At 38.7% G+C, this 22,616-nt stretch overlaps 1 protein-coding gene across 1 annotated transcript in view; it reads left to right on the top strand.

Annotated features, from left to right (window-relative positions):
• ABLIM2 (actin binding LIM protein family member 2) overlaps nucleotides 1-13,083 on the top strand; it is a 95,097-nt gene extending 82,014 nt beyond the window's left edge. Inside the window, exon 21 of the mRNA XM_017727532.1 lies at nucleotides 11,324-13,083. Within this exon, the coding sequence (XP_017583021.1) occupies nucleotides 11,324-11,437 (114 nt within the window). The 3' untranslated portion in view covers nucleotides 11,438-13,083. The remainder of the gene's footprint in view (nucleotides 1-11,323) is intronic.
• Nucleotides 13,084-22,616: the final 9,533 nt, after the last annotated feature.

Genomic DNA, 22,616 nt, shown 5'->3' with positions numbered 1-22,616 from the left:
AAACAAGATCTGCTTCAAACCTGCACCAGAAAAGCAGTGAGGGGACCAGACTAATCCTGCTGATTGCTGCCCTATGCTAAACGTGTGTGTCTGCAGGAAGAACTCCGTTGTAGACTGTCTTACATTTAATAGGGATTGGTAGCTTTTAAAACAATTAAATTAGCAGAGTTTTAATAGCACTGTAACTACTGGAAAAACAGAGGCAGTTGCTCATCTACACATTCAAACCATATGCAGAGTTGAGTGACAGACACAATCCATTGCTTTCCCTGCCAGCCTCTTCCCCTCTTTCCTGACCCTTTCTTCTGTGTTTCAGAATTGCTGGAAATAAGTAGATTTGCATATAAAAGCAGCTTATCATTACTTCCTCTTGTGGCAGAAGAAGAAGAAGATAGTAACTTAATTATTGACTTGTGCATTCAGCAGATTTCAGGCTTGGGCAAGACCCAGGACCCAGAGAGCCCAGGACTATGTGGGTTTATAGGTTTGCACAGAAGCAGACCAGGCTTAAAAATGTGGATACAGACACACACTGTCTGTTAGTAGAGGGCCCACTTATCTTGGTATCTTCACACTTTTGACGACAGCACTGGGAATACTGAAAGCAGGTGCTAAGGTAATATTTCACCCTTTCTTGAGGTCCCTTTCACACCCCCTAGAGGGTGTGATTCAATGCTTGGGATCTCTAAGAGTCAAGTTCTCTTTCAAATCTGAATTGGTTGCCGGCTGATGTTCTGTTTTCATCCTGCACAGCCAATGTCACTTGTGAAAGGGCTGGATTTTGCCTACAGAAATGCTGATGGACATAGCAGTGCTAAGTCCATGTGTTATGCAAACTGTAGAGTTATACAGTTATGATAGAGATATACCTAGGAAAATCTTCTAAGAAAAAATCCATGTTCTAATACACCAGTTTTATTCTGATTAGTTGTGTGGACAAGTGGTGTCAGTGAAAGGAGACCAAGGGCTTCTGTTTGAGAGCTTCATATCAGCTATCAAACCTGAGAACAGTCTTACTGTGTCTGGTATCAGCAGAATATTTCACACGTGATGTTTCTGATTTCCTGGTCTACTTAGGAGCAATAAGGTTAACTAACTTTTCATGAGGTAGATTTATTTAACAGCCATCTCACAAGTTGACTTGAAGCAGCTTCCTCTTTGTGAAACAGTTCATTGTGAACTTTGAATGATCCATCATAGATGTCATGGAAGGGGCGCTATCGTTTGTCTATGATTCACTCCTCCAAAGAAAGTCTCCTATAGTGAGTGTTCCTATCCTGAAAAGTGAACTCAAGTCAATGGTATTAGCTCCTGGGGTCAAATTAAGGGAGGCTACAGTGAAACTTTGACTAATGTTCAAGGACCACAGGAGGGTGGGGGTTTAATGGGTGGTAGTGTTTTCCTAACTTTGCTCACCTTATGAGTATTTTTTAGATTACACTGTTGTGCAAGAAATTTATTTTAAGGATTATAAAAAATATTTTCTTGCAAAAATGCATATTTTTCTAAACCCAAGAGGTATCTAGAGATTAGGAAGGCTCAACTGGTAATAAATGCATTCAAATAATAGTCATTCTTTCCTCAAAAGTGGATGTATCTAAGCATAAAAACACTCAGCATGTTTTTGTTTGCTTGTCTTAACTCAGCAGTGAGACAGAAGTACCCAGTTCCTTGTGCTCTTCCAAGGAGATGTTTATGCCAACAGTGAACTAATGCAGCACTGAGAACTGGTTATAATGAGCAGCTTGCTGATTTTTAAATACTTTGCTGGCACTTTGGTTTTTGAGTAAATAGCCTGGATCTCACTTTTGTATAAGCTGATTAGAAATGCAAGGAATTTACAGGAGATAAGGATTTAGCCAAGTAATTTTTTAGAAGTTTCTCTCTACTGCAGTGCTGTTTATTGTAACGTTAGGTGAACAGAGCAGCATTCCCGTGAGCTATTCCAACAGGAAATGGTAAAGAACAAGTTCATTCAGATAATGTTGCAGAACAACAAAGCAGTAGCACAGGGATGGATTATACAGCTTGGGTGAAGAGGAGTTGCACCCTCACTGTGTCTGCAGATGACACGAACTTGAGGGAACAGCAGTTGATGCTTAGGTGAGCAGAGCCTCTGTTCAGGCTGTAGGGATGGTTGACAGAGACTTCAAGAAGTTCAGTGAAGATAAATCCACGTTCTTGCACTTGTGACCGAATAACATTGTTCATCAGGACAAGATGGGGGGAGCAGCTCTGCAGAAAAGTACCTGAAGATGCCGATGGAAAACACACTGAACATGAATCAGCAGCTCACCTTTGTAGTAAAGGGGTTATAGGGCAAAACATCCCTTCCCAGAAGCAGGCACTGGAAAGCCAGGAGGCAACAGTCACAAGTTGCAGGAAAATAAATTACAATAGGATACAAGGGGAAAGTTCCTCGCTGGAAGGGGTAGTGCACTGAACAGGTTGCCCAAGAGGCTGTGGTACCTCTGAAGGCATGCAAAACACAGCTGGACATGGCCTTGAGGAACATGGTCTGATTTTAAAGTTGGCCTTGCTTTGAAGACTTCTGTAAGTCCCTAATTTGCTTAGATTGGTATATTCTGTGAAGACATAGTATAATTACAAAACATGATTGTTTGGTGAACTTGCTGCAATAGCATTTGAGAAAATACAATTTGGTCTATGTCAGAACTTGTTAACAATTTTTTTTTTTTTCTAATGCAAGTGTTAAAATATAAGTGTCCTGGACCAAACTTCCCCATCTTGGATAACGTGAATCCTGAGTTTTCAGGACTAAGACTTCACCTTTGGATGGTACACATTGGTACATTCCTTGCCTGCTGGTTTTCAAAGGAAGTTGAGCTTACAGACACTTTTGAAAGTTTTGATACCTCTTTTAAGTACTTGAATACCTTTATCATTTGAGCCTTGGACTCCTAAAAGCACACATTTGATACTTTCCTCTTAGATTGGATATTGTTTGCCTGTTTTTCAGTCACAACAGTGTGGTTCAGTGTTTGCACATTGATAGTTCATGCCCAACTGCATAGATTTATATTTTTTTTCCTCCTGCAGTTGCTTTTATCACAGAGTATAAGATTTCTTTTGTGGTCACAAGCTGGTAGTTTTGAAAGACAATATTGTTAAAATCTTCCCTTTGGAAGCCATCTTTTAGTGTTTTCATTTGATTTCCTTATCTTAATGTATCTTAGGTTTTTTAGCTGTTTCTTTTGAATTCAAGGCTTAAAAGCATTATCCATTCATGCCTATCAAATGCAGTAGAAAGTAAATTATTCCACTTTTTGTTTGAGCCTGTTCATAGTTGTTTAACAAGGATACACTGAGACAATTGCTACAGAGAAAGTACTCTGGAATGTCAAGTAGCAAAGTTTCATTTGCCACCTTGTTCTCTTGTAAACAGAAATGAGAGATTTAAACATGGGTGCAGTTTTATTTGAACAGAGCACTCACATTAAGTCAAACATGCTTTTCCTCCTGGAACTGCTTGTCTGGATTTGCTTCAGGGGTAACATTTTTTCCACTGGTTTTCATTCAACAATCACCCTGGGTTCCAGCCATTTGGGCTTCAACCATTTTAGGACTTGTTTCCAGTAACTGAGCCTGAATTTTTAAGAGCCCAAGCTCCTGGATGTCATTCGTACAAGTAACATTGTGTGTCCCACCTCCTTTGAAGCTCAGATGGGGAAAATGAGAGCAAAACTGGAATGCTGTGTGTTTTACAGTTTGTAGTTTGGGGCCAGGTGTGAGGTTATGGGCTCACTTCACAATAAAGCTCATCATTTGGGGTGAAAAAGTGTGGGTCACTGACTTCAGTAGAGCTGTTTCACAGTGTTTAGCTTGAAAAATATATGTGTGTTGTTTGTTATTCTAGGCATGTGCTTGTGTTGTGATCAGTGATGCGTGTTTATATCAGATTTCAAAGTCTTCACAAAAGGAGCCATTATAAAATGAAAATACACATTAGAATTGATGTGATATGATGTGAAAAGTAATTTCTGTGTGAGTGGAAACACTGTAGGAGTGCACAGAGATTAGAGGTGGAACATTCATATTACACATTCACTAAAATCCAACCTAAAGGAAACTGGAAAATCTGCTTTAAGAATAAAGTATTTTTTGCCTAAATCAAATGAAAATTTTGAAACTCGTTATCTTCTTTATATTTTCATAATTTATTATGGATTCCAAGGCTTGGTTTTATTTATGAATTATTTTCTTAATTATACAGAATTTTTTATCAGCCGTCAGCTGGAGGCAATGACTTATGTCAATGTCAGTAATGAAAAAGCTCATTTGATTGAATGACAGGATGGTGGCATAGATTATCATCAGAAATGTTCTATGTATATGCTATTTAGATAATATATTCATATACCTGAGAGAAATACTTACATCTTTTCAGCTCTTTGTATGTTTATGGATGACTCAGCTGGGAAAAATACTGACTATACAATGCTCCTACAGGATACTTTCTGTCTGCCTTGTGATAGTTCCCAAGAGGTTAGATTGGAAGTGGTAGTGCTGAGTGGAATGCAGCTTCTCTGTGAGACTTCATGGTACCCTGAAATACTAAATGAGAACATCCACAGATCCAGGAGCCTTGAAGAGGTGCTTGGGGTGATATGGGCATGGGGAAGGGTCTCAGACTCCTTTCCTCACTGCTTCTATTACACTGCTTTCCCTGGGAACCTTTCTGGGGACCTGCATTGCTGTGTGGAGGGAGATCTACAGCTCCTGCAAGGCTTGACTGCATAAGGGCTCTATTTGTGTTGTGACTAATTGCCCTCATCTAGGGTAACTGCAGGTGCCCGCTGCCTTATCCTCTGATCAACAGAGCTGCCCTAGTGATCTTTTGATACTTTTTGAAGTTTATTAGGTGGCAATTCATGCTGTTTCTTAACTTTTGCTCACCAATCACATAATTACTTAATAGTTTCAAATATTTATTGAGCATGAAGCTTTATTAGGCCGTAGATGAGCATAACATTCAATACTTCCTTGGGAATGTGGCACATGGCTAATTACAGCTTTGTAATTAGCCATGCAGCAGGCTTAGAAGAAACATCTGAAAAGCCTGCTGAGCCCCAGCAGTGCAACAGAAAGAGGGGTGAAGAGTGCAAACCTTGTGAAAGCAAAATGAGGATTCAAAATTCAATAGAAAAACGAGAAAATTTTCCAGTAAATTTGACTGGGCATCTGAGAGTCTTATTTGGACTAACCTTCAGAGGCATGAGAGAAGGGAGTGGAAGGGCAGTGAGGAAGAGAAAAACTGGAGAGGGGAGGAAGCTATTATTATCTAAATGTTGAGATACTTCTACAATCCTGAATATTACCATAGGAAAAGATTTAGTCTCAGCAGCAAAGCTTCTGCACCAACTTGAAGAGCTAAGACTTGGTTATTTACATGGATGCTCACTTACCTGTGAGCATCCCAATAAATCCCAGATTAGTCTGAGTATTTCTCATGTTGAAATCTCTGGAGAAGATCCTGTAGCATTTATTTCTGGATTTTGTGAATCAGAAGTTGGAAGTGTTGCAAGGACGTTGAATAAAAATGAATTGAAGTAGACAACTACTTAAAATTACACTCTCTAAAACAGAGTGCTCAGAAGTGCCTCAGACAGAGACTGGCTGAAAGATTCACTACAGATTCAGGAAAAGGCAGTGTAGTGCTCAGCTGTCATTTCCCATGAATATAGCAAAAAAAAAAAGCAAAAGAGAAACAAACCTGAGGTTTTAAATTGCTGTAGGAATTAGGACCTTGATTTTTCTAGTCTTCAACCCATCACCTCCTGCCATCCACTGAGTTCTTTCATTGGTTCAATATTGACTCATGAGGAGGTAGGATATCCTCTGAGCTTCCTACATCAGCAGGTTTTCACATGAGAACTCCCATCCAATTACTGACACAGAATAGAGATGCTTGTGAAGCTCCCCCTGGTCACCATGTGCTGCAGGTGAATTGTAATTTTCTCTTCCTGTGACTTATTCATACTAATGTCATGTTCCTTAATGTGTTGGTTTTGGCTGGGGTAATTTTCTTCACAGTGGCTGGTATGGGGCTGTGTTTTGAATTTGTGCTGATAATATAGAGATGTTTCTATTATTGCTGAGCAGGGCTTACACAGAGCCAGGGTCTCTTCTGCTTTTGGTATGGCCTCTCTGACAAGGAAGTGGGGGGTGCATGGGAAGTTGGGAGGAGACACAGCCAGGACAGGTGACCCAAAGTGACCAAAGGAATATTCCAGACCATGTGACATCATGCTCACTACACAAAGTGGGGGAAAAAAGAGGAAGGGGGGGCGGACATTTGGAATGATGATGTTTGTCTTCCCAAGTCACTGTTACACGTGATGGGCCCTGCTCTCCAGGAGATGGCTGAACACCTGCCTGCCCATGGGAAGCAGTGAATTAATTCTTTGTTTTGCTTTGCTTGTGTGCGTGGCTTTTGCTCTCCCTATTAAACTGTCTTTATCTCAACCCATGAGTTACCAGCTTTCACCGTCCTGATTCTCTCCCTGATCCCACTGGTGGGGGAGTGAATGAATGGCTGTGTGGGGCTTGATTGCCAGCTGGGGTGAAACCACGACACTGTGTATTAGTTGTGAGCATCTCTGAATTTCATTAAAAACTCAATTCTTCTTGGGGAAAAGAAATCTCATTGAATTAAAGATTATAACTCTATTTAGAATTATTACTGGCTTTTTAGCAGACCACAGAAATGGAGACGAGCCTCATTAATTTATCGTGAGAAGCACCACTTCTTTCTGAGATAACACCGCGGAGCAAGTATTTGAATGTGCAATTAATTACTTTTGTTCTGAGAGAGTAAAAAATGAGGATGTGTCTGTACTGCTCATTTTCATGTTCATGTTTCATAGAGGATGAGGATTTTCTGTTCTAGTGGTTGCAATGCAGTAGAGAGGGTTAGCTCGCCCTTGCCTCAGATTAATACAATTCCATCAAAAAAACATGATGCCATAGTCCTTTCTATTGTAGCAATATCACACTTAACTATGTCACAAATGCTGATATTCTGATCCTGTGAGTTCCAGTATTGCAGTCTTTTTTAGTGAAGAATCATCTTTAAACTGTTCCCCTTATCTTCTAGCAAGGTTTTCAGGTAGCATCATGTTAACATCATTATGTAGCTTCCAAAATGACCTCACTTACATACAGTCAGTTCAGAGTGTGAGCAGAACAGGACCTTGATAGGTCCTCTGTACTTTCCTCAGCATCTGCAATGTGCCCAGCCTTGCTGTTGATGCAGAGCAGAGAAGGAGATTGAGTTAAGCTGCCTGAGTGTGGCCAAACTGTCACAGAGGGAGTTAGGAATCACTTACTAGCACACTGTAAAACACCCAGACTTCCTATGTAAACAAGGCCAACTCTAGTAAAAAAAGGAATGAATGTTGCTTTTACTAATAAGTTTGGCCATTCCTTCCTTTAATGGCCCAGTGATGCATTATTAACATAGCTGGATATTTTAAGCTGATGCATTACTGAAAAAAAAGGAAATCATGTTCGTTCTTGGCCTTGTAAAGCATAGCTTCACACATATTCTCTCATACCTCAAGATGAGTATCTGTCATATTCCCTGCTCATAGTTTTCAATTTCCCTTCTTTTGTTTGACTAATGAGAGAAGGTAATGCTTCAGTTAAGACTAATTAATATTCCAATAGCTGAGAAGAAAGATAAATCAGTCCAAGATTTCTTACTGGTACATTTTTATCTTACTGATACATTTTTACCTTTAGGTTTGGGAAGAGCTCTAGGTTTTAAATCTTTGAGGAAAGCTATTAGGAAAGTCCCAACAGTAGTGCAGACAAAATTTAGCATCACGTATACATAGAAAAGTGTGAACATAAACTTCTCACACTGGTGTATTCCCCTGGTGTTTAGACCCTTCAAATACTTGTAGACATTTACCATGTTTTACCTTAGTTATCATTTGGCTGAGCTTAGGCATACTTAGGCCTTTTAGTCTTTCCTCATAAATCAAATTGCAACCCATGATTACTTCCATTGCTTTTATCTGAAGCTTTGCCAGTTTGATGACATCTTTCTGGGATCAAGGTTTTATTCTAAAATTTGAAGACAAAACTTAAGTCATTGCTGCTTCTAGGGTCAGTCCCAAATCTAGAGCCCATGGTGAAAGCTTCTAAGGTGCAGGGAAAACATGTTACACTGGGCACACACTGGTGTTCTCAGAGAGAGTTCAGAACAAAGGGAAAATGTTTCCTTCTATCAGAATTATTTTGCATGTGGATAATGCATTGATGGAGTAAGAAACTGCTAATATTGCAGTCAGTTTGTTAGTCCTTGAGAGGAGGGCATATGTGAAAGAAAATTAAAAGCAAAGAAACTCTCTAATGGAATGGATGTGGAAATAAGTGAACTTGTGCTTTAACCATCTCAGTCACTTTATCCCTGGGCTAGAAACTGTTTACTGCTTTTGGACCAGGCAGCACCAAATGTGACCTTCTGTGAGGAGGAAAAAAAAAAATGGTGCTGTTATAAAACAAAACTTCGGTATAAGAATTAAAAAATTAATATATGCAAAGAATGAAGGTGGTGTCATCTGGACACAGTGCACAAGTAATTCATTCATGGCTAGCTGCATGTGGAGCAAAAGCTCACTAAGCCTGAGGGCAAAGCAGAAGGATAAATGGCAAAGTGCAAAATTGGAGAGGGAAGGGCGAATTGCACATCTTGTACTGAGATGGGTGGCAAGCTTCATTAGGAGGTGAAGATGTAGCAAATGTTTGGCATCCTGGAGAAAAGGGATGATGTAGGGCTCGTCGAGCTTTCCTCCAATGACCTTCAATACCGGAACAGATCTGATGAGACCACAGCAGTTTCTCATAATACATGGTGCAAATTACCTCAGGAAAAAAGAAATGGTGAAAACATAGTCCTTTTAAAGTTTTATGTAATTTTCTATGGTTTTAGAAGATTGGCAAGGTAAATTTACCTGCCAGGGCATAGGCTTTCTCATTTTCTTCTTAGTTCGAGTATGAACTACAGTTTGCCACTGCCTTCTCCTGAGTGAGGAGATGGCTCAAGTCTTACCCACAATCTATAAAGTAAAATAAAATAAAATATTATACACTTTGTTCATCCAGACTTCTTTTTCAATCCTACGACCTACAAACATGGTCCTTGCAGTGACAAATTACTAAAGCTAAACTTACTCTCATTTGTCCACTGGATTACCTAGAAAATGTTCTTAAAAAACCAATGCTGAGAGAAGTTACTTTTTGTTTCTGAGCCCAGTAGAATTAAATTCTGTCAGCGAGAGGTTGTTTCTAAAATACATTGTCAGATGTTGCTCATTTTCATGCGAGAAGTGATCTCCTGTGCCAAATATGCATGGTGTGTTTGTTCCATGCTATGAGCAGCGCTTATGGTGAGTTGCTGCCATTTGTCAAATGAAAAATGAAGGCTCAGTTCCAAGATCTTAGTCACTGTTGTTCTGAATATGTGGAATCTCAAGGGAAAAAAAACAAGGCTGTCCTTTTTTAAGAAACAACAAGAACCCATGATGAACATTTAAAGTAATTTATATAATGACTTCTTACAAGCAATTTTTTAGATTTCTTGAGTAAATTCCATTACAAAGATGAAGTCATTGTTAATAAGTGGAAAGTAAAATTTTACTTCCAAACCTGTCAAAAAAAAATAGCTTTGTAAGGTAGGGCAAATGAGGCTGTGTTCATCCTGGTCAGGTAACCATCATGGGATTGCCAGGACATGTTATCATGTTCCCTGCCACAATTGTGGCTAATAGAGGCTAGCACTCTTCCAGATGATGCAAGGATCTGCTTGAAATGCTAGACAACCTTGGCCTATTTGAATTGCCAGTACAGGGTCCAAAGGACCCCGTTACTCCCCTTCCCCTGGGTGTGCTGTGCTCCCCCCTCCCTTCAGCACCTTACCCTCAGTGTTTGCTGGTAGCTGGTTCATTATTCACATCCATGAGCACCGTATGTCCTTTAACATTACCCTGCCAGTGTGTCTTAAGAGTGAGTAGTGTAGAGTAGATGGTGTTTCTGAGCCTCCTCCGAGTGATGAGGACTTTGAACCAAGGTTTCTCACCTCCTGGGAAGTCCTGCAACCAGGAGGCAGTGGGATGGAAGAAAAGGGCCGATATCCTTCTCTTGAAATAACGCAGTTGTCTAATGTGTGAAGAGTTTGATTCTGCTGTATGAAGCGTGTCCAAGCATTTCTTGTGCTTAGCAGCGTTTGGGGACCTGGTTTTTGGATGCAGTACTAAAGCAGGCACTGAGATGCTGAGGCTGGGGCTGCCTGGGTGAGCGTGGGAGGAGAAATGTGTCTGAGGAGCTTCAAGAGCCTGGCTGGGGAGCAGAGGGTTAGATTGCAGGAGTCGTCACAGATTTCAAGGACACCTTCGTGGAAGAGGGGAGTCCATGTTTAAAAATTGCAATTTCTAATTTTCATTGCACTGAATCTGTCCCTTTTAGATGGTGTGTGCTTAACTCATCAGAAACAGAGAAGCATAACTGATACTACTGAAATACTTGAGCAAGCATTAGTCCACAATTATTGGATGAATTTTGCAAATTAATTTCTCATTCACACATTTACCTTTTCCACCTTTTCTGTGTGGATGCTAGTAATTGCTAGGGAACTGCTATCCTACTTCCTTCCAATTCTTTATGTTGGATTTCTCCCCTTTTTCTCAGTCTCTTTTTTCTTTTTTTTTAAATATTAAATCATGAAAATATTAAATAGAAGCATATTTCTTGACATTTAAAAAGCCCCTACTTTATCCAGCTTGAACTTCTTACTAGAGTCTCTCCCCATGGATAAGCACATTTTGGATTTCAGAATTTAGCAGTATGCTCTCTCCTTAGTTACAAAGTTGCTATTAGTGGGCCAGTGTGGTGTCCGCTGCTCTCATTAAAGATCAAGGCAAAACAAATCCAACTCTAAAGTTACATTGTTATCAATCTCTTTAAAGTCCTGGAATAACTTAAATTTGTCTCAGTGTGCTCTGTTATCAGGCACCCTGGATAAACACGTATTTTTTCCCAAAAACCATAGCTTCTGCTCAGTTGGAACTATATTGAAAATACTATTTTTTTTCAAAAGTCACTACTGCCATCAATAATTTCATTTCCCAGCTACTCTGAGCTCATTTGGTTTTGATGCAGTCTTTTCCAGAAACAGTTTTGGAATTTAAATGCAAACCCTAATGCATTATTTTGTGGTGTGTTTTAAAACTTAGGAAGGGCAGAAATATTCCTGTGCACAGACAAGCTTAATGATATCTTTTGTATTTTCATTTTCAAGAGGCATTTGTCCCCTGAAGAGTTCCAGGAAGTCTTCAAAATGAGTATTGAGGAATTTGATCGTCTGGCACTTTGGAAGCGGAATGACCTGAAGAAAAAGGCCCTGCTTTTCTAAACCCTCCCGGATAAAATATGTGCTTAATCAAAACAAAAATAGTCTTGCCAGAACTATCACATGCACTTGCTGTTGAACCATTGTCCAGCTTCATTGTGTTAGTATGTGTCGGGGAAACAAGACAGATTAGATGGTAATGTGTTGGGATACAGAGAATTTGCTAATTTTGCATTTCCAGCTGGTTTTGTCAGTAACTCCTGGTCCTACCCAGTTTACAATGTGCAAAAAATCTAGCTTTAAATTTATTGTTGCTTGCATTTGTTGCTTGATGCAAATGGAAATTCTTAAAGGAAGAGAAAAGAGTGTAGCTGTGACACAGGAAATGCATTGAACATTTTGTTCCGTTAAGTTTTATAATGCAATTTTTACAAAATCAAGTAAGTAATTCATATAGAAGTTTTCCAGCAGGGGATCGCATGCTGTTAAAAATGTGGTAAAAGCCAAAGAAAAGCATATCCACAAGCAATGATTGCAATTGTTTATCTCTGGTACTTTTTAAGAATGAAAGCAGAAATATGGAAGCACCTTAATTCTACTTGTTATATTTAAACACAGCATACTCTTTAAAAGATCATATTTGTCTAGAAGGTAACTAGCTATCTTTAATTACAACACCAGAGTTTTTATTTTATTAAGAATATATTGTGACATAAAACAATTATAATTGCTAAGATGTATACAGACCTACTTAAAGATTTAGTCCCATTCATCAGGAAAACTGAAGCCTTATACAAAACTGGTTTAAGAGTGTATTGTGCCAGTTGACTGTGTTTTCCTACTAGTTTGGAGTGTTTGAAGAATGGTTTTTTTACATTTCATGCTGATAAAAATACTATATAATCTTAATTACTATGTAGATAGATATATCTATCTATAAAATAATTATTTTCATTAATATATGTCCTAAGTGAAGACATTCTTACTTTCTCAACTTTCCAGCTTTACACAATAAGCCATGAGAACTGTGATGGCATTTGGTAGATGTGGAAATGGAACAGTTCAGCATAAAATGTAACAAAAAAAGCTTGGTGTGCTCTATCAATAATACAGACAATTATAATCAAATATATAAAACCTTCATGCATTACTATTCGCATGTTTCTGTACAAGTAAATTTGAAAAAAAACAAACCTATGTGATACTGGTGCAGTACCTTGAAACTATCTTAAATAACAGGCAAAGCTAACAAAATCTAAGCATTTGATATGAGTGTTAGACCTTAATATCTCTTCCAGCTGAAAGACTGTATTAAATTTAATGGTTTCATATGGTCATAGGTATGGTTGCTGACAAAGAATGTTTTAAAGTGAGTTGCTAGTTTTGTGTGATACTAAATGAGCATTACAAAAAGTACATTTTTCAGCCACGTGTCAGTATTCTGCATTTTTACTGCCTTGAATGTTTGTACTCACCTCCTACTTCACTATGTCTTTTCGCATTTCCCTAAGGTAACTGGTTAATATATGCACTACAACACACTATTTCAACTGACCCAGCGTGGGAAAAATCATAGCATTGAACATGCCTTCTTCCAACTAACTTTCAAAGTCCATGCTGTTGGAAATAAATATTTTCTCATGACCTAAATGTTTTGTCTGATGATACAAATGTTTAAAAAAAGTCATTAAAACAAAGACATAACTGAATGACTTTGCTAATGTGTGTATAATTTTTAGATCATATTGCTGCTCTGGATAGGGTCTTCCCATGATAGTTTGCATTAAATCTGCTCACTGAGGAGAGCATTGAGTGTATCTCTGAATGTCAAGTTACTGTAAAGTTGGTCATGATTTAAACAATCCCATCAAGCAAATGTCACATCTCACCAAGCAAAAGTTGCTTCACTGGTGATGTACAGAACCATTAGCCTGGGTAGAGAACAGTCAGCCAGTTTCAAATGACAGCTCCTGATCACATGTAGACCACATCCATAATGCTCTTTGACCTCAGAAGGGCTTGTTACATTTTTTTGTGAAAACTGGCAGCCCACTGAAATGGGCCAATCCTGAATGTGACCAGCAGGGTCCATTGCTACAACAAAAATCTAAATCCAGGAGAATAGTTGGTTGGAGAATGATTATGAGGAAGTTTTACGTTGGTGACAGCCACTCTACTCATCCACACATTCCTGGGGCATCATAGTGGTTCCAGGCATCTTTTCAGTGACTAAAAAAATTGCAGGTTGATCAAAGAAATCCGTGTATCAGTGCAGATCAGGTTCAGTATGGATTTTCATAAATAATTTGAAAATCTTTTAACCACAGCAGCTGTTGTACTGGTGTGGGATTCAACCTACGCTATAAGGAAAAAGTGCATTACTAAGCACCACAGGCAGTCAACAGCTCTGTGCTGCTCTACTGTTTTATGCACCAGCAGATGTGTGGCTAATGACAAGTAAGGATAGTGAGCTCATATGAGCTGTTTGACCCATTTACACTGTTTTGAGACAGTTCATCTTAAAAGTGTCTCTTGAAGGTCCTTGTCCTACTTGAGCTAAGTCTGGTACAACTCTTGTTTTACATACCCCCATCTAGACTTTTTAGCTCACAAGCATCAGTTCTTATCACGATGCCCCACTGTATAAGGAGTTGTACCCCACCCTCTTTCTATATTTGCTCACAAGTTCCTTTGTCATTCTGTGCTCCCTTTTATGGTCAGTGAAGAGAAAAAAGCTCTTCATTCACATCCTAATGTTCAAAATGTGAGATGAATTGCCCCTATCATATTCCTGTCCACTGAATATGAAGAAAGGCAATCCCAGTGCCGAAGTATACACTGCAGGCTATCTAATCTTGGATGAAATTAATTCTATGCCTACAGTCTATTGGGGAAAATAAGCCAGTTTTTACCAAGCTGGTGGAATACCAGTCATAAAACCACTGGCAGTTCTTAGACCATGTTACCAAATCACTTTCAAGCAGTCAGGAAAGTACTTTGAGTTGCACAGATCTCACAAAATGCCCTAACACAGTAATTTTTTTGTGCTCATTATACTATTCACTAAACAGGCACATATTCAATGCCAAACACGCAAAAATGTTTTAGAAGACAGTCAGTTTATCAACTTGCGTTCCTACTACCAGCCAAAACCAAAAAGGAATTTTGGCTTCCATACACAAAACCTTTGCTGACTTTAGATGAACAAGTACTCTTGTGTGTCCTTATTTTATTTCCCTGAAAGTTTGAAATGGTCTGTAGACGTCTGTTCTGTGCAAAGGTGGCACAGCTTGGTAAGATGTTTGTTTTCTCACATGATACATGCCAGTGTATCACTCTATATTTAAAACATCTACTGTCATATGGTGCAGTGACCTATTTAGTTATGTTCTCTAGCCTCATTAAATTCACGTTTACAGTATGATACTGTGTGCTGGATTTGGCACCAGCCAAATATACCAGTGTAAAAGGTCCATAAAGTGAGTAGCATTGTAATTTACTTCACTGCTAAGTTGTCTGTACATCACCTAAACTCCATAAACTAGACCATGGTATACCAGAGAATACAAAATTTCTGTTTCTAAAATCTGTCATGTTTTCCCCATTTAAAAATTGCTAATTGGAATTTCAGTCATGTAGTTTTCTTTCAGGAACTTTGAGTGTCTAATTAAATGTGAATACACTTACATGTGCATAGTAAATATTCAGGTTTATTTTAATAGGGTTCCACATGCTAATCTTATATAGTATTATGAAATGGAAAAGGCATTTCAGAGTAATGAGATAAGACTTTGCCAGAATATTCCATCTGATAGTGTGGTCTGGTGTTGGCAGTAAAAAACTGACTCTCGAGAAATCATCGTCTGTTTTTCAGATAATGCTCTTTAGAGTTATTAAGTTACTGTTCTATAGTCTTGTTTTCAAGGACATGCTGACTTTCAGCATTTTGGTAAGTATGGATGTGGCTATGCAGCTCAAAAGGATCCATATAGCTCTCAGAGAAACTTATTTTGATATGTGTACAAGAAGCAGGGGAATTCTGTCAGAGATTTCATTTTCATTCTTGGATCTGAGTTGTATGTCTCAGCTGTTTGTGTCAACCCTATGTATGACCTAATTCTCACCTCATGTATTTTAAAGAAGACATGTCTCAAACTGAGCAATGAAAGAGCCAGCATTTCATCATCATAGTCTTTGAGACAAAGGAATACATGTTTTTTTGTGGTTGCTGAAGGAATATCTGACCAACAATTCCAGATAAGAAGCCAGGCATGCCAGGTTACCATTACAGCTGTCTGAGAAGGCTGAACATTTCTGTCTGACCTTCTTCTATTTCTTTTCCTTGTGGTTCAGGGGAGAACTCTGAAACCTGTAATTGCAGAAACAAGAAAATACATAGTTGTGAGACAGTACCTGGAATCTAATAACCCTCTGAGACAAGGCTGATTTTACATGGGCAAAAAAGATATATTCAGACAAAGAGAGATGCCTGCTCTTACATTCCGCATTTTGATTTCGAGGAGCCATCTATTTAACATTTCCCAAGTGTGTCCAAAACAGACCATTAATTTTACTAACCTTTTCACATATATGCATGAAAATGCTGTTCTACTATTTTCAGATGAGCTAGATGAGATCCCAGGCACTTCTGTCTGTCTGGTGCATGAACTTCAGAGTGTCCTTACATTCATATTCTCTTGCCCCTTTGTTTTGTGTGTGAGGAAAAGGACAGGGTCATTTTATAAGCTTCCTAAGACCTCACCTGACCTTTGATCAGTGTGAATCCTTGAGAGGTCATGGTTGTAGCTACCAGTTTTTTACTTGAGTATCTGAAAAAAAGGTGACTGCTTTTAATATTGCAATGATAGATGCAACTCTCTTGTACATGCAATTTTATACTGAAAGCTTGCATTCCTTCTTCATATCCAAGCTGCTTCTGAGGTATGGGTAAATCCTTAAAGGCTCATAGGAGGGGCTGGCTCAAGCTTTTTGAGTCTTTGTATCCCTTCTTGCTGTTTCTAGTATGTGAAAAGCCATGTTAGAAAAGGTGGTGCTCAGTAAAAGTTCATGGCCTTGAAATGCAAGATCTCAGTAGTTTACTTCCCAGGTAATGAAGCACCCACAGCAAACTGCAGTTTGTTGGGTTATTGCAGCAGGTTGTTACTCCCCCCCTCACAACCACCATCTCTGTGAGTTACAGCTCAGAGAAGTGAGTTCTAAATACTGCTACTTTTCATTATTTAGGACATTTTCTTCCTTCCCCTTGGTGTTTGACATCTGTGCACACAAGTATTTTTAAGTAGGTAGGTTCCATATGTTTGTAATGGTTGGACAGACATCTGCAGCACCCGAGCAGGTGGGGCCAGCCAGTCCTTCCCTGCCGGGCTGGACAAGCAGCAGCTCCAGAGCAATCAGGAGGAAACCAAAACCAGGCAAAAGCAATGTGTCCCACACAGGTAAATGTATCATAATTTGGGCATTACTGTCCCAGCTATTACATATTTGCCTTTTGTTACAAGTCCGGGTACCATTGGTTTCTGTTATTAAATCTTATTACATTTGTGTCATGGATGATTTGCAGTTGACCTGTTTTCTCCATTTGCTAAGATACATTCTTTTATTACATCCTCTACCTCGTCTCTCCACTAAAAATTGCAATGGTTTTTATCTCTTTCAAGGTTAAAACCTTTCTTTGCCCTTGATAACTCTATTGCAAATTTCTCTCAGCCCATTGTACCTTATGTTCAGGACTGGTCTGACAGAATAAAGGCTTCCTTTCGCCATGTTATGTCAGAACTCTAACTCTTTTTCTTTTCTTTTTTTTTTTTTGGGGGGGGAAGAAGAAAACTAAGAATGTCTTTGACTTTTTTACTACAAATCTACATTATGCTGATGCCTTGCTTAACCTAACCTCACTCTTGCAAAGTGCTGGATTTTTTTCCATCCAAGTGGACATGATTCTGAACTCTGACATAAGAGTCATTATTATTTCTCACACTACTACTATAATTTTTTTTTTCAATTAACTGATAATTAAGAAGGCTTCATGATTGATAGCAAATTAAACAACTGAGGTTGTTAATGGTCTGTCTGAATTTCCTTTCAGTTCTCTGACCTGGAATAATTCACTTGAGAAATGGGGTTAAAACTCTTCATGTCACTTGACATTTTGCTAGTCAGACTTTAAAAAATGAATTCTCTCAAGTTACAGAGGTGGAGCATAAACACTTTGAGCTCCCCATTTTTTCCCAATTTCGTAGTAGACATTTTTCATCTGACAATTAGTTTTTGACAAATGGAAGTGCCTGGAGGACTGTATGAGTTGCTGTATAAGCACCAAATTCTTCAAATTTCACTTTTTTGTCTTAATCCCTTTTTTTCAGTATGAAAACTGATTATTTTTATAGTGCAATAAAAATAATATCATAAAGTACTGAAATAATTTACTCATTAAATTACTTAAATGGCACAGGAGACAATATAAATACAGAATAGAAGCTAAAACTTATCTTTCAATAAGATTCCATTTTTGGCCCAATCTTGTTTGAATTCAAAGAAAGCAGGGACAAGGAGGCAAGACTTAGAGGAAATCTTCCCCCGTTGTATTCAAATTTAATACAAAATTTAAATTTACAAGAATTAAAATTACAAGAATAGGATTTTTTTTCAAATTAGTAATACCCAAAGGCAGAGCTACTTTTCAATGATTCTGAGGGTTTGATATGCATTTAATAAAAGGATGTTAGCATAGTATTTTGAAAATGTCAGTAACTAAATGCTAATCCCACTGAAATCGCTGGCATTTGTACCTGCACTAAAGCACAAAGGTCAGGTTATATAGAATTTCTTCCAAAACTGAAATCAAGAAGGAAGGACTATTTGCTTATGTTTAGTTCAAACAGAAGTATACAAGTGGGAAGTAACTATTTTTACCTGCACATTAAGATTCTATAAAATGTATATTGTGCTTTGGTATATATTCCCTCCTTTTCCCTGATTCAAAATCAAGAACCTAATTTAAGGTACTTATATCTCTGTGAATTCAGTTGCAGGTAGTTTTGTTACACAGAAGACCTGTGTGGAGAGTAAGGAGAGGCCTGTGCATTGTAGAGAAGCAGCATAATCCCTCCTCTTGAAGTCTCTATAATGCACACTTTTTCAAATTTGCTTTCTGCAGAAAGGCATTTCTGCTGTATAAGAAGTCCTTTTGGGACATGTATATACTCAGCACTGTAAGGTTCATGAAACAAATTTTACAAGTGTATCTAAAATATAATTACTTTTTGCCCGAGTGGACCTGGAAATTATGTGGGACCCAAGAAGAAATAATTCATTTAAAAGATACTTCAACAAGATACTCTTTAAAAAAAAGTCAAAAAGATGCTGAGTATTAGGTTCTCAAAAGATACTTCAACAAGATACTCTTTAAAAAAAGTCAAAAAGATGCTGAGTTTTAGGTTCTTAATAACAATAGATTCTGCTGTAACAGGATCACAGTATATGAGAAGAAAGGGAAAAAGACCCCATCAATATCAAGAGCTTTTTTCTGTTTGTAAAATACATTTATTCCTAGTCTGTAAATTCCTTGAGTGCCTGAGACAACTGCAGAAACACTGATGTTTTCCTTACTGAAAAATTATTGTTTCAAAGCAACAGAAGAAGATTTCTGTTCTAAAAAGCCATAACTTGCCTGCTGCTTTCGAAATCCTATCATCAGTATGTTTTACTGAAGAGCGTGGCAATGGCTGTAATGTCAGCCCATCTCCTGACAGATTGCACAGAATTTTTGCCTGCTTTTCACTCTTCCCTGAGACCATCCATTCCCCCATGGCAAGACAATGTGAGGGCAGGAGGTGGGACACGTCAGGAAGCAGCTGCAGCAAGGCTTGCTTCAGGGAGCCTCACCTCCCCTGCCTGACGCACCAGTGTCACAGGGCACTGTGGAGGCTCACATTAAGCCAACATTTTGTGAATTGTAGGCTTTTTTTTTCTGCTCAACCCACCCTTACAAAGTAAAAAACCCCAAAACAACCCAAATAGGCAAATTGTTTTACAGTCTTTCTGATACCAAATAACAAGAACATACAGGCTTTTTCTTACAGCTATGATTTCACTTCTAGGTACTGAAAAAAAAGAACATACTTTTGTACAGGCATCTTGAAAGGTCTTTCTGAAAAGTATTGAGAAGACTTTCAGGGAATACCAGTCATCACATACAGCATCCAATAGGTTTTCTTACACTTGTTTTCTCAACAGGATGTTGCTGAGGTTTTGGGGCCTCTTAAACTAGTGAGTTGTCAGGTTATGGACTCAGTCCAAGGCAGATTTGAAATGGAATTGAGTGTATCTTTAAAAACTGACCCATACTTCTAAATGCCCAAAGTACTGTTTTCCTGCCTTTTTACATTAGTTAAGTGAGCCAAATCCAAATTGCTTGGAGTACCTTACAAGACATAAATCACAACAAATGGGTGGAGATTTTTTTTTCTCATGCCTGTGTTTCTCAGATTTCATCCAATGTTGATTTTCCAAGGGAAGAAATATCTTAAAATATGCATAAATAACTCTTTTAAGCACATTCTAAAGATAATAAACATGGTCTGTCATTGTCATGACTTTTCTATTTCAGCACACTACAGATTATCTGATGGTTAAAGTCCCAGTCTTGTAAACAACTATATTTGGATGCCTCACTGCTGGGACTCCTTGATTATTTTATTTTTCTTTGCTCTGATTATTTTCTTTTCTTTTCTTTTTGTGATAACCAGTGCTAAGAAGATTACAGGAAGATAAGTGATCCCTATGACTAAGCTTCACCAAGTCCTACCTAAAGCTTGTGAAGACTATTTCTACAGTAATAAAGTTACCCTTGATAGAGTGGAACTCTATAGTGAACTATTGAGAACAAAGACAGTTTGGAGCACTGCATGAAAATTTGGTCTTAAAGCTAAAAAGTGTTTTTTTCAAGCTGGAGGACATGTATTTCAAATAGGGACATTTACACAGATTTTCTTTCTGCTACTTTGTGTTAAAAGATGATTAGTTTTAGAAGTTTATTGGGTGCGAAGTATGACGTACAGTTACTGTGGACCACAGATTTCCTATTAATGATGTGACTTCAGTTTCCATGCAAGAAATTCCTTAGGAATCACTTGATTTATTTTGATGATATCGTGTTCTAGGTGAGTTATATGCTGTTCTTTTTAATTCTATAAAATAGAATTTGTATTTAAGTAGTGTCATTAAAGACTCATGGGAAAGAAATGCAATGAATCACTAAGTTGTATTTTGCAGCTGAAGTAGCTTATGGAATGCATATGGCCAAACTAAAAAGTGGGGGAGTAATGCCATTTTAAAGTGTAGCATTGTGGAAACAAAGAATTCAAATAAGAAAAAAGTCCTTTTGAGCCCTTCAGCTTACGAGAGAGCTTGTCCATGAGGAACAGCTTGTGCTGTCTGATGATCGTCTCCATGATAGATGGCCCATTATTTAGTCCCTATGGAGTTACCACCACAAGACATGAAGTCTTTACCAATCTCTCCAACAGCCTAAGGACAAACCCTTCAGTTATCTCACTTTCATATCTGACAGAGGGCATAAAGTGCTTATTTTCTTGCTGGTCTTGTGATGACTCTCTCTCATCTGTGTTTCTTTGCTGATCAGCTTCCTAACTTCTTCACGACATTTCTGTGGAAGAAATGCTCTGAAGTGTTGCTAGAACCAAGCACCCTGTTTACAGACCACAGCACGTCTTGGGGCAGGCAGAGGCTGAAGTGTTACTTAATGTGATGTGTGCATTAAAATTAAAAAAAAACCAAAAAACTAGCAGCAGTCAAGGCAGCAAATCCTGGAAGTGCTCACTGCACTGCATGCAGCGCAGCAGCCACGGGCTGTGCTTTAACACCAAAGTTCTGGATTGTTCTCCCTAGAGATCATATTTTACAGGTCACGATACAAGTTAAGTAGCTCAAAGAGAGCAATAGCTGCAAGCAGTTGAACTGTGGAGAAGAAGTGGTACAGCTTGATTTTTTCAAGACCGGCTAAGCACTTTATTATTGCCTGAAAAATCACTTAAAAAAAAAAAAAAAAGTACTCCAAAGCCAACTCCCAACATGCAGAATACAAAAGGGCAGGTAGGAGCAGGCTGCTGCTGAAATAGCTCATCCAGTAGGCAAGTCCTTCCCTGCCCATACCCAAAGGCATACAAGAAAGAGAACAGCTGAAAGTGAGATTTTAGGCGAAGTAATATTTGTTGAAAAGGTTGGGCTGTGAATTCAGCTCTCTTGTTTTAGGGTACAGAGATCTCATGCATATCCTAAGTGGCCACTGACATGCTGACTAAATAGAATTTTCCCTGGTTAAACCTGTTCCTTTGGGTATCACCATGTTGGAATGACTGAGGATGATGAAACAGGACAGAAGAGCACATCTGGCCAGAACAACCCAAATTTTATTCATCAAAATTTAAGGTGATTAAGAAGTTGCATACTCTAAGGCACAAAGTAAGCTACAAGCTTGTACAGAATTATGCACTTGCATGTACCATGTTCCCCAAATATTCTGCACAAGAGCACACTTATGCATCCAACTATTGGAGTTGAAGTAACAAGAACAGGAGTTCTGACACCCAGCTGGACTAAATATTGTTGCCTTAACTAATGTTCTTCCTTTAGTGACATTCTTCTGTGACCTCAGCTTTCCAGCTTCTGTATGGACAGGGAGGAAAATAAATGAATTTGTCAAAGTTGGAAGATGTTTACCCAGGTTGCTCATATACAAGCTTGCCCTGGTTCAGCAATTTTGTTACAAACTGAAGCCTGCAGGTTTAATCAATATAAACCTTAGTCTCACCTTGATTTAAATATGGCTTGTATCAAGCTAAACTAAGATGATTGAACCTGGTGTTAAATCCATGTTGAGTCTGTGCATGCTTTTACACCATTTTAACAAAAGAGCCTAAATTTTAGATAAACGCCGACATGCTTATTATCCCCAAATCCACGTTACTTCTTCACTGTTCAGTGCCCAGGTCACTGCTGAGCAGGAATAGGGAGGGCATGGGCTGCACTGAGGCTCCCGTATCGCAGTATTCCAGCATTGGCTCGGGGAACAACTCCGACTCCAGGGAGGCTTTTCTCTGGGGAAATAAGCCCAGGTTTGATCTGCCAGCATCTGCCTCGCAAGGAGCACTTCGGCTCACCCGCCCCTGCCCCGGAGCTGCTGCGCACACCCGCCCCCTCC

Source organism: Corvus brachyrhynchos, unplaced genomic scaffold, assembly GCF_000691975.1.
Source record: "Corvus brachyrhynchos isolate BGI_N302 unplaced genomic scaffold, ASM69197v1 scaffold80, whole genome shotgun sequence".
In the NCBI taxonomy this organism is placed as follows: domain Eukaryota; kingdom Metazoa; phylum Chordata; class Aves; order Passeriformes; family Corvidae; genus Corvus; species Corvus brachyrhynchos.
Note: the sequence above shows the minus strand (reverse complement) of the source record. Positions and strands in the feature narration are given on the sequence as shown.